The sequence below is a fragment of the Periophthalmus magnuspinnatus genome, chromosome 9 (genome assembly GCF_009829125.3).
Source record: "Periophthalmus magnuspinnatus isolate fPerMag1 chromosome 9, fPerMag1.2.pri, whole genome shotgun sequence".
Taxonomy (NCBI): Eukaryota; Metazoa; Chordata; class Actinopteri; order Gobiiformes; family Gobiidae; genus Periophthalmus; species Periophthalmus magnuspinnatus.
The window spans coordinates 20,751,302-20,769,068 of record NC_047134.1 but is presented as its reverse complement, the minus strand read 5'-3'; the positions used below and the strand labels follow the sequence as shown (position 1 = coordinate 20,769,068).

Below are 17,767 nucleotides of genomic sequence, written 5' to 3'. Positions count from 1 at the left end.
TATTTCAGGGGTCGGCAACTCGCGGCTCCGGAGCCGTATGCGCCTCTTTCAGCCTCATACTGCGGCTCTGCGTGGCTTGGGAACTAACAGACACAGCTCACAGTCCTGCGTAAAGAGCCCTGATTTTCAGACGTTGTGCGCACAGGGGTCAGGAGCAACTTTGGCCCGTCCCTAATGACACACTAATAAGCTCGTCCGTAGATGTATCATGAAAATCCTGCTGGAAATCGCCACAGAAATCTATTTGATGTAGTAGCAAGTATATTATCTGCTCTTGTCTCCGCGGTGACGTATCACGTATAACACATCAGACACGACGCACAAAAGTAGAGCCACAAGCGAGTGAAAATGAGCCAAAACAAAAGTCTTTGGAGATCTTTTTAACAAAGGGGAAAAGGACAACTGAGGAGCCAGAAGAGGAGACTACGACCTCCAAGAAAAAGAAAGATAAATTTAACAGACAATGCCTACTTAAAATCTGGGTTTGTCGCTACAGGTGACTCTCACGCACAGAGTCCGCTCTGCGTAACATACGGGAAAAGCAAATAAGGCAATGAAACCTTCAAAACTGCTTTGGCACATGGAGAATAAGCACCTGGGATTAAACGATACGCTACGAGTTTTTTTGTTGTTGTTTTTTTAAAGAAACTGCGGAGTAGAGTAGACATAATCACATAATCAGCGCGATGCATGATGCAGCGGTTTGGTGAGTTGTATTTTTTTATGCACTTAAGTTGTTTTTGCCATATTTATCTGCCACGTGTAGAAGGCTTGTCCGTGAAAGTAAAACCTACATTATTCCGTTACATTATTGTTATTATACAGTGTTATCTTCATTTTAGATGTCAAAAAGTATTTGCGGCTCCCAGTGTTTTATTTTATGTGGAAAGTGGGTCCAAATGGCTCTTTGCGTGTTAAAGGCCGACCCCTGCTCTGTTTCCTTTCTGTTTCTTTATCTTAAAAACTGCATCATATCCATTTCATGATGCGCAAAATGATCGTTCAAAATCAAAACTAGTGAATTCTTCAGAGCAGAATCTTTCCCCACGTCTGTCTCACTTTTACGTTTACAGCTAGAGAGCGCCCCCCAGGGTCCGTTATCCAGTAAAATTCCATATATAAGCCGCACTGCTGTAAAAGCCGCAGGGTTCAAAGCGTGGAAAAAAAGTAGCGGCTTATAATCCGAAATTTACGGTACTTTTAGTTGTGTCTGCCACAGCTGTCATCTTGTGAGAACAGTTTCAGTCTGATGCATGGTGATAGTTATTAGTTTTGAGAGCTTTTGCTATGCCCCTTATTGTAGTTTCTTTAGTCCAAGTTTTTGGGAGTGGAATTTACGCTGTGTTTATATAAGCCAGTCCCTATCAGCCTACTTGGATTAGTGGTCAAATGTGTTGAACTTTGTCCATTTGATTCCGATTCAGAATTCAATCTTCCCTTGTCATAGTATAAATAGCCAGAAAGCATGAGAGTATTTAGTCTTTTCACCGCAAAATGATCAGCATCAAATTTGGAAATGCAATATCTACAAGAATCTATGTATCCCAATGAAGCTGTATGGTTTTACGTCTCCCATATTATAATGTATTATGACATAGCATTATTTAAAAAAATTCTTGTGTGGTACAGTTATGTTAGTTACAGTTATGGTCAAATGGTCAAACTATGACATTATGGAAACATACATTTTTGTCTGTGTAATCCCTCAGTCTTCCAGGTACGACCCATAGCAAAAGCAAAATTCAACTCTATGAACTAGACAAAAGTTTTAGAAAGAAGACATTTTGTCGCTCCTCCAAGCTGCTGCTTCAGTTCTGGTCAGATTGCTGGTGGACACAGCCTTATATCTATCTGAAGGGAGGAGTTCACTACACTGAAACTAACACACCTATTGGTAAACAGTTTCTGCATAATGGTTCTCACACCTACTAGCACACTGGCCATCACTATTGTTTTCTTTGTAATATTGTGTACTAAGGATATAGTATTTGACACCACCATATTGACATAGACAGATAAATGTATATATTAGGTTGTAAATTCACTTTTTATAGGGAAATCTTTGTATAGTCCCTACCCACACTTAGTAAGTAAATTGTATAATGACTTACCCAGCTCAAACATGTGACGGTGCCCTGCCTTACCAAACAACTCTTCCGGTCATAGGACAAACACATCTTGCAAAATGTAATTGTTACCATTTTATAGACACAGGCAGATTTTCCTAATTCAGTCTGTAAATAGGCTACATGTGTCCTGGGAGACTGATGACACATTAGGGTGGAGGCCATGTTTTCTCTGTAAAACTGTAACACAACTAGAGATTGCAAACTCAATTCAGCATTTAATACGTATAAGTCATTTTATTGGTTAAAATAGTACCTGATTTGATGAGTTTTTAAGTGTTTTCACAACTTTGAGAGATCAGAGCAGAGTTTTGCTGTGACAATAAAATTAACAACATCTAGCATGCTTATGTGCCTTTCCTGATTATTGATTGCTTTCTAATTAAATCCAGACAGCATGCAGTGGACTTATTTTGAACTCAAGCTGCTTATACAATATATCTGTACTGGGGCAAGACAAATTTGCTCAAATACATTGGTAAAAAATCAGGTGCATGGCCTTTAAGTACACAGGCATAGACCAAGAGATTTTAAAAAGATTGGTGGACTAAATGCTACTCATATACTTCAAAAAAACAAAAAAACAAAAAAAAAACACCATATACCATCTCAGTTAGGTATCTTTCAAAAGCCAGTCATTGATTTTACTGTGAGTCCCCTAAAGTCTGGCTCGAGTAGCTTCAAAGACCTATTATTGGTTTATAAAGGCTCTATCGCAAATTCATTGGTCCATTATTTTTACTGCTAAGTGTTTCTGCAACTGTACCTGATTCCTATATGTTGAACAGGTCATATAGGAGCCATATTGTCTGGTTGCCATTATAGTATTGTCTAACGTCTAGATAAGACAAAGCAACAAATGGTTTTATTTTATGATCCGTTTATGTAATGTTTACGTAATTCTTATTTAATCCTAGCTTTGATCTGATTTCTTTTAGGGTAAGTCCAAATCTGGGAGGTCTGCCATGTGTTTTTGTTGGGAATGTTTCGCAGTAGGGCATTTAACGTATCCATCTTGCATTTATTTATTATAGATGTTTTTAAAATACTTTGTGGATTTTGAAAATCATACGTCATTGAGTGTGGTCACCTTTCCACAGCTGTCACCTGTAACTTGGCTTGGATGTGCCTTCTGCTTCTCTCCATGGAGTTAGATAAGTTTAATGCCCTACTGTGGAATATTCAAATTCAAGCAGTCACAACTCAATGGAGATAAGCAGGTGGTGGAAAAAGTAGAAAACGTTACATAGTGAATCTGTAAGTCCTAGAAAAGTTATGGTTTATCCAGTGTTTGGCCTAGTTAAATTCAGTCTACAGTTTAAGTTAAATAGAGTTTAGTTAAGTCCAAGTTTATCCTGTTTATTTTTGTCTAGACCAGGGTTAGTCCCAATCCAAGTACTATTGTTCAGTACATATGGTCTCAGTAGTTTTAACATATAGCCTTATGGTATGCATTATGATGATAGTACAGGGTCTTCCATGCGAATCATGTAATGAAAGGTTTACGAGAGCAGTGATATAAATGTATTGTTTTGTATCGAGATAGCCCTCAACCACTGAGGTCATTCAAAGGTCACTAATGATTTTAAGCTGTTCACATATATCATACAGGTATCTTCATTTCAACTCTGGCTTAACTTGGAAGACATAAAACATTGGCATTTGTATTACAGAATAGTTTAAGTGAGTTGAATGTTCGATCTTGGTTTTATTATGGCCCTTACCTGCATTACGGTTGTCAAAGGTATCGAAACTCAGATACTAATGAATACTAAAACCAGTATTGAAACTAGATAGTCAAGATACTAACAAACCTGGATGACTGAGGGGTTAGATAGATATAACTCCTCACATTCTGATGTCTAATGAAAGAGACTTTTTTATTATCATCGTGGTATCAGAATCACTATTGAGTACTGAGTCTATTCCTTAGTTTCAAAATCAAGTTTGAAACTTCAGTATCGTGACAACACTAACCTGCATACCATCTCATCTCCTCCCATGCAAATGCTATGCTTTCATTATTCACAGTAGAAACACCATGTGGGATTCAAGCCATATCCAGATGTGTGCTGCTATAGGCTAGACTAACAGCACATGTGTATTTACAGAGCAAACCCAGTACAACTAGTACATTAGATGGACCCGGAGTGACCCCATTCCCAAGTGTCTGGGTCAATACAGTGGAAGTAAATGAAAGCAAATGTTTGGGCAGGGTTTGGCTTTCTGTTTACTTCTTTTTTAGTTTTGGGCCATGCTTAGTTTATTTAGCTCTGGTTTAGTTTATGTCTGGGTAAATTCTGAAATTAGTTTTGGTTGTGTTTAGTCTAGTTAGTTTTAGTCCCGGTTTACAGAGGATGGCCTAATCCTGGTTAAATCCTGGTTAAATTCTGGTTAAACTCTGGTTTAGTTCTGGTTTAGATTAGCTCAAGTTGTTGACTTTGTAATAGAGCTACTGTTGTTTGTTAACCACCATCTTGTATTGGTTTAGATTAGATTAGATAAGTCTGATTCTGACATCTTACTTACTGTCAAAATGACTTAAATACTAGTCCCTGTTTAGCCCCGGTCTAGTCCACATTTAGTTTCAGGTTTAGTCCCAGTTTTGACACCCTTACGCCTGCAGCAGTCCTTGTTTAGAGCAGTTCATCCTTGTTATGGTGCACTTCTTCTGGTTTGGTGCTGGTTCAGTCTCATTTTTGGCTTGACACTTTGTTTGGTTTAACTAGTCACGGTTCTGTTCTTGTTCAGGCCGCTACATTGGTACAATAGATTACACACTCATAACTGCTTTGAGAGGAAGTCAATAGACGCAAATGTTTGGGAAGTGCACTTAGGCTAATGCGGTTCCTGCTTGGTCAAATAAAGGTGTGTTAAGATGTTGGAGTGTTTGTGATGTAGTGATTGATGCATGTTCTTCCTGTTTTCTGTGAGCAGTTGCAGACCATGGTGGACCTGCTGGAGGGCACTCTGTACAGCATGGATCTGATGAAGGTTCACTCGTACATCAACAAAGTGGTGTCCCAGATGAACACGCTGGAGGAGGTAAGGTTTGTCTGTGGGATAAGAAAAAACATTGATTTATCGAAATGTAACAAGAAGGATAATAAGGATATAGGGCGATGTGCACACTCGGCCAGTTATGGTTTGATCCAAGTTTAGTTCTAATGTACACTTGTTGTGGTCCTGGTTAGTCCCAGTTTAGTCCTAATTTTGATGTGGCAGGCGGGTATTTATCACATTGTGGGGCAAAAATCTGTATACACACTGACAAAAATCAAGTCCCCAATACATTTACAATTACATACAATACAATTATTAGATCAGAAAGTTCAGATAAAATAGAATAGGCTAAATAGGATAAGTGTAGGGTTTAGGTTAAAGTTAAGTAATAAGAGGTTAGCATCAGTCTCCAAGAAGCATGGAAACCCAACATTAAGGGGCATTTTATACTCAAAAAAAAAAAAAAAAGAAAAAAACTTTATTGTAAAGAAATACCTAAGTTAAAACAGTCTAAAGTTGAAAAGAAAGTTCTCATTATAATTGTTCATCATTTTACTACTGCCAGCTAGTACTGTTAGATCATTATATCTTCTTCTAGTGACTATTACAGCAAATTTTTGTTACTACAACTATTACTACCTCTCTTTTTTATACCATATCTGCTCTCCTAGTATACTAACACCATAATTTAATGTATTTCTCACTTCCAAAATATGTTGCTGTAAAAAAAAAAAAAGTGTTAATTATGTATGAAAATACAGTTGACCAAAATTATTATATAATCGATTTTTCTCTTTTAGACAATCAAGACTAATCTGACAAGGGAGAATGAGTTTGTTCGTGACAGCATGCAGAGTCTGACAAACCAGTTCAAACGATACGAGAATTACTCCAACATCATGATGAGCATCAAAAAGGAGCTGTCCGGCCTCAGTCTACAGCTGCTGCAGAAGGACGAGAACAAGGCACAGGTAATAGATCTGTTATTTATACATGGCAACAGAGATTTGGTGACACATTGAAAGTATAACAAATGTAAATTGGCTTAGTGAGTCTTAAACATGTTAAGAACGTGCTGATTCTCATACAGTCCAACTCATTTTGTGCTTAATTTTTACTTTATTGTGACTTTTATATTGGCCTTTTCCCACGATCAATTTTGGGAACTCTACTTAAGATTTTTTTTTCCAACCTTGGGATTGTTAGTCTTTCTTCAAGTATGCCTAAAATAGTTGAAATATATAGTGTTTATACTGATTATTTATAAACCACCCAAACATGGAAGTAATACAGCAAATTCTGGAGATATCTTTGGACATTTAAGAACTTTTAAAAGGAAAGGTTTTAATGTGTCATTGGACAAAATTCACAAACTAGGAACTTGCTTGGGTGATGTAGTGCAACATAAAAAATGAATTATTATAGTAAAATATAAATTATGATAAAATAAAGCCAAATAAATAAGTAAAGGGTGTTGACTAAATAGAAATACAAAATTATACATTACAGACACAACAACAGTGCAAAAAATAGCTGTGCAGTTATACAAAATAGTTATGATCTCATGCACCTGACGTGATTCTAAATAAAGAGTGTGGGATTTTTCCAGGAGACTAATGATGAGAAATCCAAGGACGCTGTGAAACTAACAAACAAAAAGATTCCAGTAGCAAAGGCTCCTGCAAAACAGCCCAAAGAAAAGGTCCTCAAGCCCAAGAAGGAGGTGATCAAACCAGTCAAACCACTTAAACCCGACCCTACAGCCAAAACCAAGGTCGGACATCAGCCAGGAGTGGTCCGGGGCATCACCTATTACAAGGCCACCAAAACTGATGGGGATGAGCACAGAGAAGGTGAGAGCGCCATCTACTGGTCTGTTGTAGTTGTTTTGTTGTGTGTGTTTCTTTTTATAGTATGAATGAAGGTCAAGTTTGGCAAGCTAATGAGAACATAAACTCATGGGTTTAGAATTGTGTGTCTTTCCCAGAATGTGATTTTGTGGTGCCAAGCTGAAGGTGTTGTGGTTTAAACTTAGTGCATACCCAGTGCATACAGTGTGTATATTGTAATGGCAGCTTTTGAGGTCAACATAAGTCCAGTGTGTACTGTCAGTATCTAATTAAAAGTGTTTCCTATGCATAAGGTAAGTGATTAATAACTGGATCACTAGTTCTGTTTTTCATATTTTAAGATATTTTAAAATCAGGTACAGCTTCTTTGACCCAAACCCATTTAAGAACTATTATATTTTAGTTCTTGTTTAGCCCGGATATGTTCCTGGTTGATTAATCTGTTGATTAGTCTGTACCATGGTCCTTGTTCAGATCTGGTCCAGCTGTGATTTAGTCAAGTCTAGCCTTGGGTAGTGGTCTGTAGTCTGATAAATAATAATTATTTCAATATTCATCTTATTATGATTCTACAAAAACAGTAATGCTTAAACTTCCTCATCTGTTGTGCAGTGCTCGCACCAAGTTAAAGTTGGTGAACCACAATTCAGTTATTTTCTCAAATCTGTCAACACAGACTAGATTGTTTTTTTCCACTAGTAAGCTAGAAATCTTTTATTGACAAAATACATGCAGCTTTTTAGGTTTGCTGGTTCAACAGTACCTTGCCATGCCTCTTACATTCCTTTACTTCAGTCAGAAAGTTCCTCTAATCCTTTTGGCTATATAGTTCTAGTGAATAGCTGGGATTGTCCTGGTCTTTGGAGCATAGTGCTGTCAGGTTACATGTTATGCCCCACACGTGAACCAGCTTAGAGGATCTTTGCACCTCTCCAAAGTCTGAAAACATCTGGCTGCATTTCCACAATCCTCAGACAAGTGCAAGGAGACTCCTTTTATCAGAGCCGTCAGTCCAATTCCTAACCTGCAGGTCAACCACAAAGCCTAGCTTGAGTATAATGTACCGTGAGATGGCTATTGTAAATATAACCGCATGTAGACCAGAACACATTTGTTCTGGTCTACATGTAAATTGCTAATTACATTTGTCTTGCCATAAACACATGTGATTTTTGCTCATCCAATTAAACCTTTGTAACTGCCCACATAAAATTTTTGTCTGTCCACCCAAATTCAGCAGGTTAGAACCAGGCCTGATGTGGACCATAGTGTTTTGAATAGAGGATATATTTTGGTGTTTTAATAATTGTAAAGCATACCTGTTTTATAACAACACAAATCTTAATATGGTTGCCAATGTTTTATGAATATCACACAACAAAAAGGTTGAAGTTTCACTAGAAGAATAGAAGGTAATATGGCTATTCTTAAGCAGGTAGCACACCCTACATCAGAGAAGTATCATAGTGCATCTTTAAGCAATGTGGTTGGGGGTTAAAGTCTTGAGCCAACTATCTGGCCATAAATTGAACTGTGTGTAGTACATACATAGCTGATGAATAGTGCAGGTGTGAGAATTAGTGGTTGAATAAAGTGATTCTTAAACAGCGGTGTATGTACTGCTGAAGGCAAAGCATGTTTACAAAGCAGAATAAGAAATAGATTAAAACCACAACACAAATAAATAAAAACATAAATAAACATCATCAAATTGACTTCAGAAGAGAAGAGTGCAGCTAAACAGAACCATTTTAAGCTTGGATTTGAACATTGTCCGTGTAGAGGCTGATCCCTCTGCAGTTCAAGTATTTGCCTAATTTGATCTACATTTCTCCCCTCTTTTGGGTTACTTCTTGTGTAGAATATATATCAATCTTGTCCAATTTTAGGCTTGGTTAGGCTCCAATGTTGTCCTGAATAGCCCTGTTTTAAACCTGTTAAATTTGTGCCTCAACATGTTAGTCCTTTGGCAGATTCATCATATGGATCAAGCCTGGCCTAACACCCATAGTAAACTGCATTGAAAAAAAAGATGAATGAATATTGAACACAGCCACGAATGTTTATGTAATAGCCTCTTTGAACTTTATGTAAGAGAATACAATAAAATGTGCTCCCCATATGTATGGATTCTCAACGGCCACCATCTTGTTTTTTGACTTTTGACACATTTACGGCCAACCTTTGTGCGCGCCACTATCATCCCCAAGCTCCATTCACACTCCATAAAACTTGAATAGCTCTCTTAAGCCGTCGTGTTAATTTCATACTCCTACAGTTGGTTCTCATCAGGTCCATATGTAGACATTGCAATGTGGTAGTAGAAGATTCACAGTTGAAGCATGTGTTTGGCAGAAGGAGACGTGGCAGCCCCTAACAGACTGACAGCAACGTTCTCTGTTTCATGTCTACCGCTAATTCACTGTCGTTTCTATTTCTGCGTAAATTAGAACAGAAACGTGGCTTGTTGCATGAATTCGTGAATTTTGTGTAAGGATGAATTTTACAGAGAAATTATTTGTAGTAGGGGTTGGAGCATTGCAGCTTATTAGCATTATGGTTATTTCAGTGGTGACTGATCAGGTTCAATGGCATAGTGGAGAACGTTCGAAGTAAAACAACAACATCTTCATGGAAATGAGCAGATGGCAGACCCTCCACCAGAAAAGCTACACTGTGCACGTTTAGGTTTAACATTATTGCATGTGACACCATGTGAGATCACCATGAAGCTCTAGAAACTTAATTGTAATGGATTCACCAATAAAATGGTTTGGTGAGTCAAGTCTAATGTCGAGAAGAATGCATAAAAATATACTAGGACAACATTTTATGCAAGATATATTCCAAAAAAAACAAAAAAATAATGGTTACCCATGCCGAGATGTACCTTGTATTGTGAAATTACAGTGGAGGGTAAAGCTTTTAAAACCACTACTAGCAATCACTTGGTGGAAGATAATGGGGATAATGGGGATCCAAATAAACAATTAAGAATAAAGAATAAAACAATCTCTATTTTCTCTCCTTACACTCTGACATTCAAGTCATGAAGACAGAGGAAGTGGCTATTTTCCTTGCGCTGCATTGATAATGTGTGGTCTTTGATGTGAGGTTCTGCAGCGAAGTTAAAATGTGACTCCTGCTATGACTGGGGATCATGGAGAGGACTGAGCAAAAGGAAAGTCCTGAAAGATGACACCGCCGGTATCTAAGATCAACACAGGGCATCGGCTGGAGCTCTGTCTGATCATCTTGTATTCGAATGTTATAAATTTTATATCTATTTTATATCCAGGGCTTTTGCAGTGATTTACAGAACGTTGTCAGAATTGAAGAAGCTACTTGGACGAGTGGCAAAATGTATTCACTCTTAAAAACGTTTTGTCCATTTGATAGAATTTTATTTTCTTTTCCACTGTGACCTACCTGAATGACTGAGGGTTACACAGACACCCAATCAGATAATCAGTTATTATACCGACATATTTAATTCATCATTCAATATTCAGCACATTTTGCACATGACCTTCAACAAAAGAAAGAATATTTTACAATGAATGTTGAAAATACACAAGGTAATGCCCTGTAGTTGTTAGCTAGAAGTTTTATTAAAGCCTAACCCTTTTCATTTTGTATGTTCCACAGTATGGTTTTAACTGTCTGTTTCCAGGTGACATACCACCTCAAGAAAGTTACATGATGTTGCTTTAAATATATACATTTCTGTTATTTCATATGCCCCCAGAAGTGTTTCCTATATTAATTATTTCATGAGTATAAATACTGTATTTTTTTTCTTTTATATATTGGACTAGGAAGTTAAAACTGTTTGTGGGAATTCTGTGGTTGTGTGTTTTCTGGTGGTCAAAAAGTCCATTGCTGCAGATTGATGGTCTTGTCTCCAGTTTATCACAGTCAGAGACATTTTTGCACGTTTTTAAAAAGATGCTCCTGCTCTTGTTTCCTTAGAGAACTCTGGTAAATCATACACACACCACCACGTGAAGGAGACCCAGTCTGAGGATGGAGGATCTGAGATGGTTCTGGAGACTCTGGAGGCCACTGAAGAACCAGAAGCTCCTCCCACTACCGAAGCACCTACCACCACGGTCTCCACGACAACAGCCAGCACCACGACTTCAGCGGATACGACCACCACCATGACAACCACCACAACAACAGCTCCTACGACAACAACCAGCCAGTCAGTGTTAGCCCCCGAGAAACCAGCGCCCACCATCGTCCTGCTGCTGGACAACTCCAACAACAACAGCCGGCCCAGTCTGCACAGAGCAGGTACAGAGCAGTTATGTGAGACCTCTGCATTTGTTATGAAAATCAAACAGAGATGCACAATGTGAGGAGGTCAAAATTTGTCAGAAATTTTGAGAACTTAAATTGCAATGCCAGTCCTATATTTGTATCACTCTGATAGCTGCCGAACTTTTAGGAAGTCCTGATAGCTTGGTAAATTTGATGTTAGTGAGCAATTGTAGCAATGGTTGGTCATAGTGCATTTTACTGTATTTGTTTAACTGTTAAAACTGGTATAGTGGAGAATCTAAAAAAAACCATGGATGGACAAGAATCAATGAGGAGTGGGAGAGTAGAGTGAATGTTTTGGATATATTGTATAAATCTTAACTTTATACCTGATGCATCATAAATAACACAAAATTTGATGATGTTGTAGGTAAAATCATGAACTGCGAGGGCACTTTGGCCTCCATAGAACAGCCTGAGAAGCACCACAGCTATGGCCGAAATGAGGGCGCGTGGATGAAGGACCCGTTGGCCAAAGACTCCAAGATCTACGTCACCAACTATTATTATGGCAACAACCTGGTGGAGTTCAGAAATCTGGACAACTTTAAACAAGGTGGGTCATTCTGCTGCTGAAATGTGCACATACACTATTTGCTGTTTTCAGTCAATTGGTTTGCTTACTCACCAAACTGTGACTCTCAGCTCTGCAGTGCATGATAATATTGACCAAGGCCAAATCATATCAAGTTGGAACAACACATTTAGTAGTTTAAGCGTTTGGAAGTCACTGGAGAAATGCGTTGAGTACTTTTACCACTGAGTATTGCTGGGTTTCAGATGACATCTCAACCTTCTACAGGCCAATAATATTTATTACAGATGAGGGTAGATATTGACTTATCACTAATAGAAAGTATCAGCATTCAGCAATTCTTAGTTTACCTTTTAGATGGTAAATGGTCACATCTTTATATAGCTCTATTCCTCAGTCAAGTCACTCAAAGCGCTTTACATCAAGGAACTACTCACCTATTCACACACACATTCATACATCCAGTGTCTTGCCCAAGGACATAACAACAGCATTCATCTGTGGGAGCTGGAATCACACCACCAACCTTTATATCAGTGGACAAACACCTTACCAACTGAGCTACTGTCACCCAGTGTTACTGATCAATCAATGGGCCCCCAATCTGGGAACATGACATCATCACAGTCTACAGTATGAAAATCTCCAATTACTCAACTTGGAATAAATTGGTTTCAGTACTTCGACTTCAGTGATCAGATTGGTATGTTTTTCTAAGATTTTCCAATATAAAAGATTAGCTAAGAATATGCTGTAGCCAGGATTGTTGTTGGCCATTAGACAAGGAAGGCAACTCCTTGGAGCCACAGCTACAAGGGCCCCCCAGAGAGTTCACTCGCTGTACTGCAACTTTGCCCTATATGGCCACAACAGAAAAGAGGTATATAGACAATACAATAACTTTAGCTAAAATATATTGGCCTAGAAAAACTAGTTTAGACATGTCCTTGTTTTGTCAGTGCTATATTTGTTTTGTGTGGTGAAATTTGGTTTGAGGGCCCGCTGTGATGTTTAACATGCGGTACTAAAAGACCGTGTAGCACCCCTGGTTGTAGCCCTGCCCTTGTTTAGTCATGTTATTGTCTAAACATCTGCTTTGAAAAGAGACACTAACAAACACACAGTCTTTCTCACATATACATCATCTGACACTTGAAACTTATGATTCCTATCAATAAACCAAAAACACACATTTATTAACAACAGACAATAGCCTTTTTCTACATTTTATTGCTTCAGCTGTATAACAATAATAGCCTTGAAGCTTGTGACATTACAAGGAAACCATTTATATTAACGGTTGATCAATGTATGTACACGAACAAAGTGCACCCAATATCACTTGAAAAAAAGTGTTTGTCTTGGTGATGGGTGTTTCTCCTGTGGCATGACTGATGTTAATTGGTGCTGAGTGATTTGAGCTCTTGGGGGCTCTGGTGGAGGGAGAGAGAATTGAGCCACGGAGAGAGAAAAAACTAACTCCAGACCAATGTTTCTCAAACACAAATCAACAGAGGCATTACATTACACTGTGGAAGCAGGAGAAGCACAATGCTTATGTTCTAGCTTCAGGACATTTTTATGCAATACTGTTTAAAGTATTACTGCACATTTATCAATAATCAATAATTGAACACAAGAGGGAATGACTGTCTGTTCCACTGCCTATAATAGTCCACAGTGCAGCATGAAACATATCTGTCTCCATGGAGAATGTTCCAGAGTGTGGTTTTCTTTCTATTTCCATGGAATCATGCAGGTGATGTGCCACCTCCAGAAAGTTACATACTGCAACTTTTAAAGAAAAAAACATCACCAACTTTTCTTCTTTACATTGATTGCACTTACATAGTTCTTATGTTAGACAAGATAACCAACAGTATATGTTTTTTGTCTTTCCCTTTACACAATTAAAAAAATCATTATTTATTTCCCACTATGCAGGGAGTCACCTTTTGATAGTATAGGTTTGGTATATATGGTATAGTTTGTTTTGTTTTTTCATCCAGATGCCCTGATGCAGATCTGTTGTGCTGCAAGATCTACTTTGGCCTAGTGGTGAAATCAGGTTGGAGGGCCACCTGTGAGGCTGAAGCAGCACCTCCAACTTTAGACCTTGTTTTATTATTTGATATGATTTTTAATATATATTTTTGATAGTGTTATGATGAGTTAGCACATATTGGACACATTTATACTATATATCCAAATGTTTATAATTGTATATTTTGACTGGCTCAAAGAATGTCATCTCAAATGGGACATTCTTACAGTAAAAAAGACAGTTTTGATACATAATAGTCCTGGATACATGGATAGTGTTTTTGTAGATATTATACGCTTGGCCTCAGAGCAAATGATAATGTTTTGACAACACCAGGCTGTGTCTACTCCGGCTTCACGCAGCACTAACATGGTTTATTTAGCCTGCTACTGAAAAAACATATTGCATACTGTTAGTGCCATTTTCTAATCACTAATATTACACACTCAGGAAGTTAGATTTCCATACTGATAAGGGTTTAAAGCTTTGGGGTTGTACTAAAACAACTATATGCATCTACCCCTCCTCCACCTCATCGCTCTATGTCCCACAATGCATCACCAAACTCCCAAAATCCAGTCCTATGGCTTAATCCCTGTCCGTTGTGCCTGGTTCAAAGCAAAGGCCAGAGCACATGTCAGAGAATAGAGGTACCCAGTGATCCGCATGCAGCCCGGAGCTAGCCACACAGCTCCTGACATTCAAGTGCAATGAAACAGCCCATTGTCCCATAGTATCAAGATCAACAAGACATGTGTAATAGACCCAGTAGATCTCATTTTAAATCTTGTTTAATTGTGCATTACAAGTATTTGTGAAATTGTGGAAAATTGATATAACTATAATGCATGTCAGTGGATAACTATGGAAGATTATTAGTTTCATCAGATTTAAATTCTTTCAGTATTTCAGTATACGTATATACAATACAAAATTCTGATTCAACAGCATTTAAAATTCAAAATCTGACTAACAATTCTCTTCCGTAGATAATAATAGTTCCCTTAATTCTTATCATTCCATACCAATTTTTAGCATAGCATCTTGAGAGGGAGACTGAATGCAGGATTAGTCAAAGATGCATTCATGAAATAAAACATATCTACAGCTAACATGGCTCAAAAAGTGTTATTTATTAAAGAGAACAGATTAAATGGATTAATGACATCAATAGACTACATCTCCAAAATACTAGAATTCACAAGAACAATGCTAGTTTTGTTCCAGTTGGGTGATTGCCTGCATGTTTAAACGGCCCATCTCAACATTTCTCCAAACTTTTAGTTGAGTCTAGTGTTCTGTGATTCAACTTCTGCCAAACACTACGTCCATGACATCCAAGATCGATGCGATTCGGGGGAAAACATGACTGAACTTTATCATATCATTTCCCTCTCAATGATCATTTATTTCCTTAAAATGAGTTGGAAATGGCAATTATGGGATAACAAATTTGAAATATTGACCTCTCTGACCAAGTGTAGTCTAGTAAACTATTTTTCTGGAGTAGATCTGTCATCATTAGTTGACTTTGGACGGTGTACAAGAAATAAAAATCCACTATGAATTGATTCATCTAAATTATTCTTTGTATATTGCTTCAAGATTATATAAACAAGTACAGTTGGGTTGCATTGCTTTCTCACTCCTTGGCGATACTGTCGATGATTTACCCCACCATAGGCCTATTGTTGCTAGAACTTTTGCTATGTAATTTTTAAATTTTTTTAATTTATTTATATTTTTTTTGGAAGACAATTTCTTTAATCAGATTTAGAATTTTTTGTGGCTTGATTTCTCACTTTTAATTTTTTCTCTATGAATTTCTCACTGTCAATTTTGAGGGCTTGACAATATTTGTGCTGAAATCAGAGTTAAAAATCATTCAAACTTGTTTTTTCAGAGTTAAAAAAATCCAAAGTGAGAAATTCAGCTGCCTTTAAAATTCAAAATCTGATTAAATTATCTGCCCTGTTCATTATGCGTCTAAGAAAGGTCCATATGCCACACTTTTAATAATCTTCCCCATCTTATCAATAACCATCTTTCATTTTCTGTGTCCCAGGTCGCTGGAGTAACCTCTTCAAACTGCCGTACAACTGGATCGGCACCGGCCATGTTGTCTACAATGGAGCGTTCTATTACAACCGCGCCTTCACCAAAAACATCATCAAATATGACTTGAGAATGCGTTACGTCGCTGCTTGGACCCTGCTTCACGATGTAGTTTACGAGGACACCACGCCTTGGAAGTGGAGGGGTCATTCAGACATTGACTTTGCTGTTGACGAAAGCGGTTTGTGGGTCATTTACCCCTCTGTGGACTACGACTACAGCCAGCAGGAGATGATTGTAATCAGCAAACTGGACCCAGGGGACTTGTCTCTAAAGAAGGAAACAACATGGAGGACTGGCCTTAAAAGAAACTCATACGGCAACTGCTTTATCATTTGTGGCGTTTTGTATGCTGTGGATGTGTACAATCAAAAGGAAGGAGAGTTGAACTATGCCTATGATACTCACACTAACACAGACGCTATCCCAAGACTCCCTTTCACAAATGAATACGCCTACACCACTCAAATCGACTACAACCCTAAAGAGAAGGTGCTATATGCTTGGGACAATGGACACCAGGTGACGTATAAGGTGAACTTTCTCGAACAGCAAGGAGTATAATGGGTAACCTTTTATGGTGCCAGATTAGGTCCAGTGGCAGCCATGTTGGACTGAACATTTTGGACAATGGATGAACCTCCTCCAGCCTTCAGTTGCATGCTATTTGAACTTGTGACCTCAAAGCCAACATGCATATCTCAAACAGAGTATTTCAGATCATTAATGGGTTATTACAGGAATAAGCTCATAGGTTGAGGTAAGGGATAAGAGGAAGAGTTATCGCCATCAAGAAATTTCAATGAGAGTGACTTTATATAATTACATTTCAAAATTTTGTAAAAGTATTTTTATTTATTTACTTTTTTGTTTGGGTAAACTTGATGCAGCTCCTAAAAAGTAGTTGGAAAACTAAAAGTGACTTAGTTTGTTTATTGCCTACAGGTGTAACTCTAAACCTCATTGTAAACCTCAGATGTTGAGAACCCACAGCTCCAGCATTGAAGGAGGACTTCACTGCTGATAATAAAACAATAAAACAAATATGTGTTAAATCTAACAAAAGAAAAGCAAAAAAAAAAAAACTAAACAGCATTTTTGCCTCATCTCTTATCCTAAAAACCTGACTCAGTTCTTCCTTCTGAAGTCTTACCTTAACCTGTTTAAGACAAATCTGCCTTTGTAATGAAATGAACTGAAAATTTGTCTATCAATCCATCCTTTCACTAAGCACTTTGTTTTGCTTTTTGTACTGGCCTCAAAATTGTTTTGCGTTAACAGTGTGTTACTTAAAATATGACTTCCCAAAATAACAAACATGCTTGTGCTGTATTTTGTCAATTATACATTTTTCTGTAAATTTTAAGTTTTGTAAGAAATCAATGTGTGTTGTTAAAATACCACTATTTGTCCTAGTTTGTAAGATTTTTGTCAATTGTATTTTAAAATGGTTGCAAATAATAAAGAACGTTATATGAAGTTAAATTCTGATAAGTCTATTTTGAGATTTGTAGTATGTTTCTTAGACCTTTTCTTATCATGACATTTTATTTCACTTAAACTTGTTCGTCCACTCACCTGAAATTTATCTTTGGTTCATCTTCAAATCACTGGACTAACACAACACTACAATAAATCCTCAATTTTTTTAACAGGCCCATATTACACAATTTTCTGATCTATGTTATTATGTTTCCTCTTCAAAAACATACCTGGAGTTGTGTTTTGTTTCATTCACACACAAACCCTGCATATTTAGGCTGAGTTC

The 17,767-nt window shown here is 37.6% G+C and overlaps 1 protein-coding gene across 1 annotated transcript in view; it reads left to right on the top strand.

Moving 5' to 3' along the window:
* The window catches only part of LOC117376719 (olfactomedin-like protein 2A), a 32,570-nt gene extending 15,232 nt beyond the window's left edge, over nucleotides 1–17,338 (top strand). The window contains exons 3-8 of the mRNA XM_033973241.2: nucleotides 5,064–5,171; nucleotides 5,930–6,100; nucleotides 6,739–6,982; nucleotides 10,952–11,278; nucleotides 11,676–11,861; nucleotides 15,950–17,338. Coding sequence (XP_033829132.1) covers nucleotides 5,064–5,171; nucleotides 5,930–6,100; nucleotides 6,739–6,982; nucleotides 10,952–11,278; nucleotides 11,676–11,861; nucleotides 15,950–16,563 — 1,650 coding nt within the window. The 3' untranslated portion in view covers nucleotides 16,564–17,338. The remainder of the gene's footprint in view (nucleotides 1–5,063; nucleotides 5,172–5,929; nucleotides 6,101–6,738; nucleotides 6,983–10,951; nucleotides 11,279–11,675; nucleotides 11,862–15,949) is intronic.
* The last annotated feature ends 429 nt before the right edge of the window (nucleotides 17,339–17,767 follow it).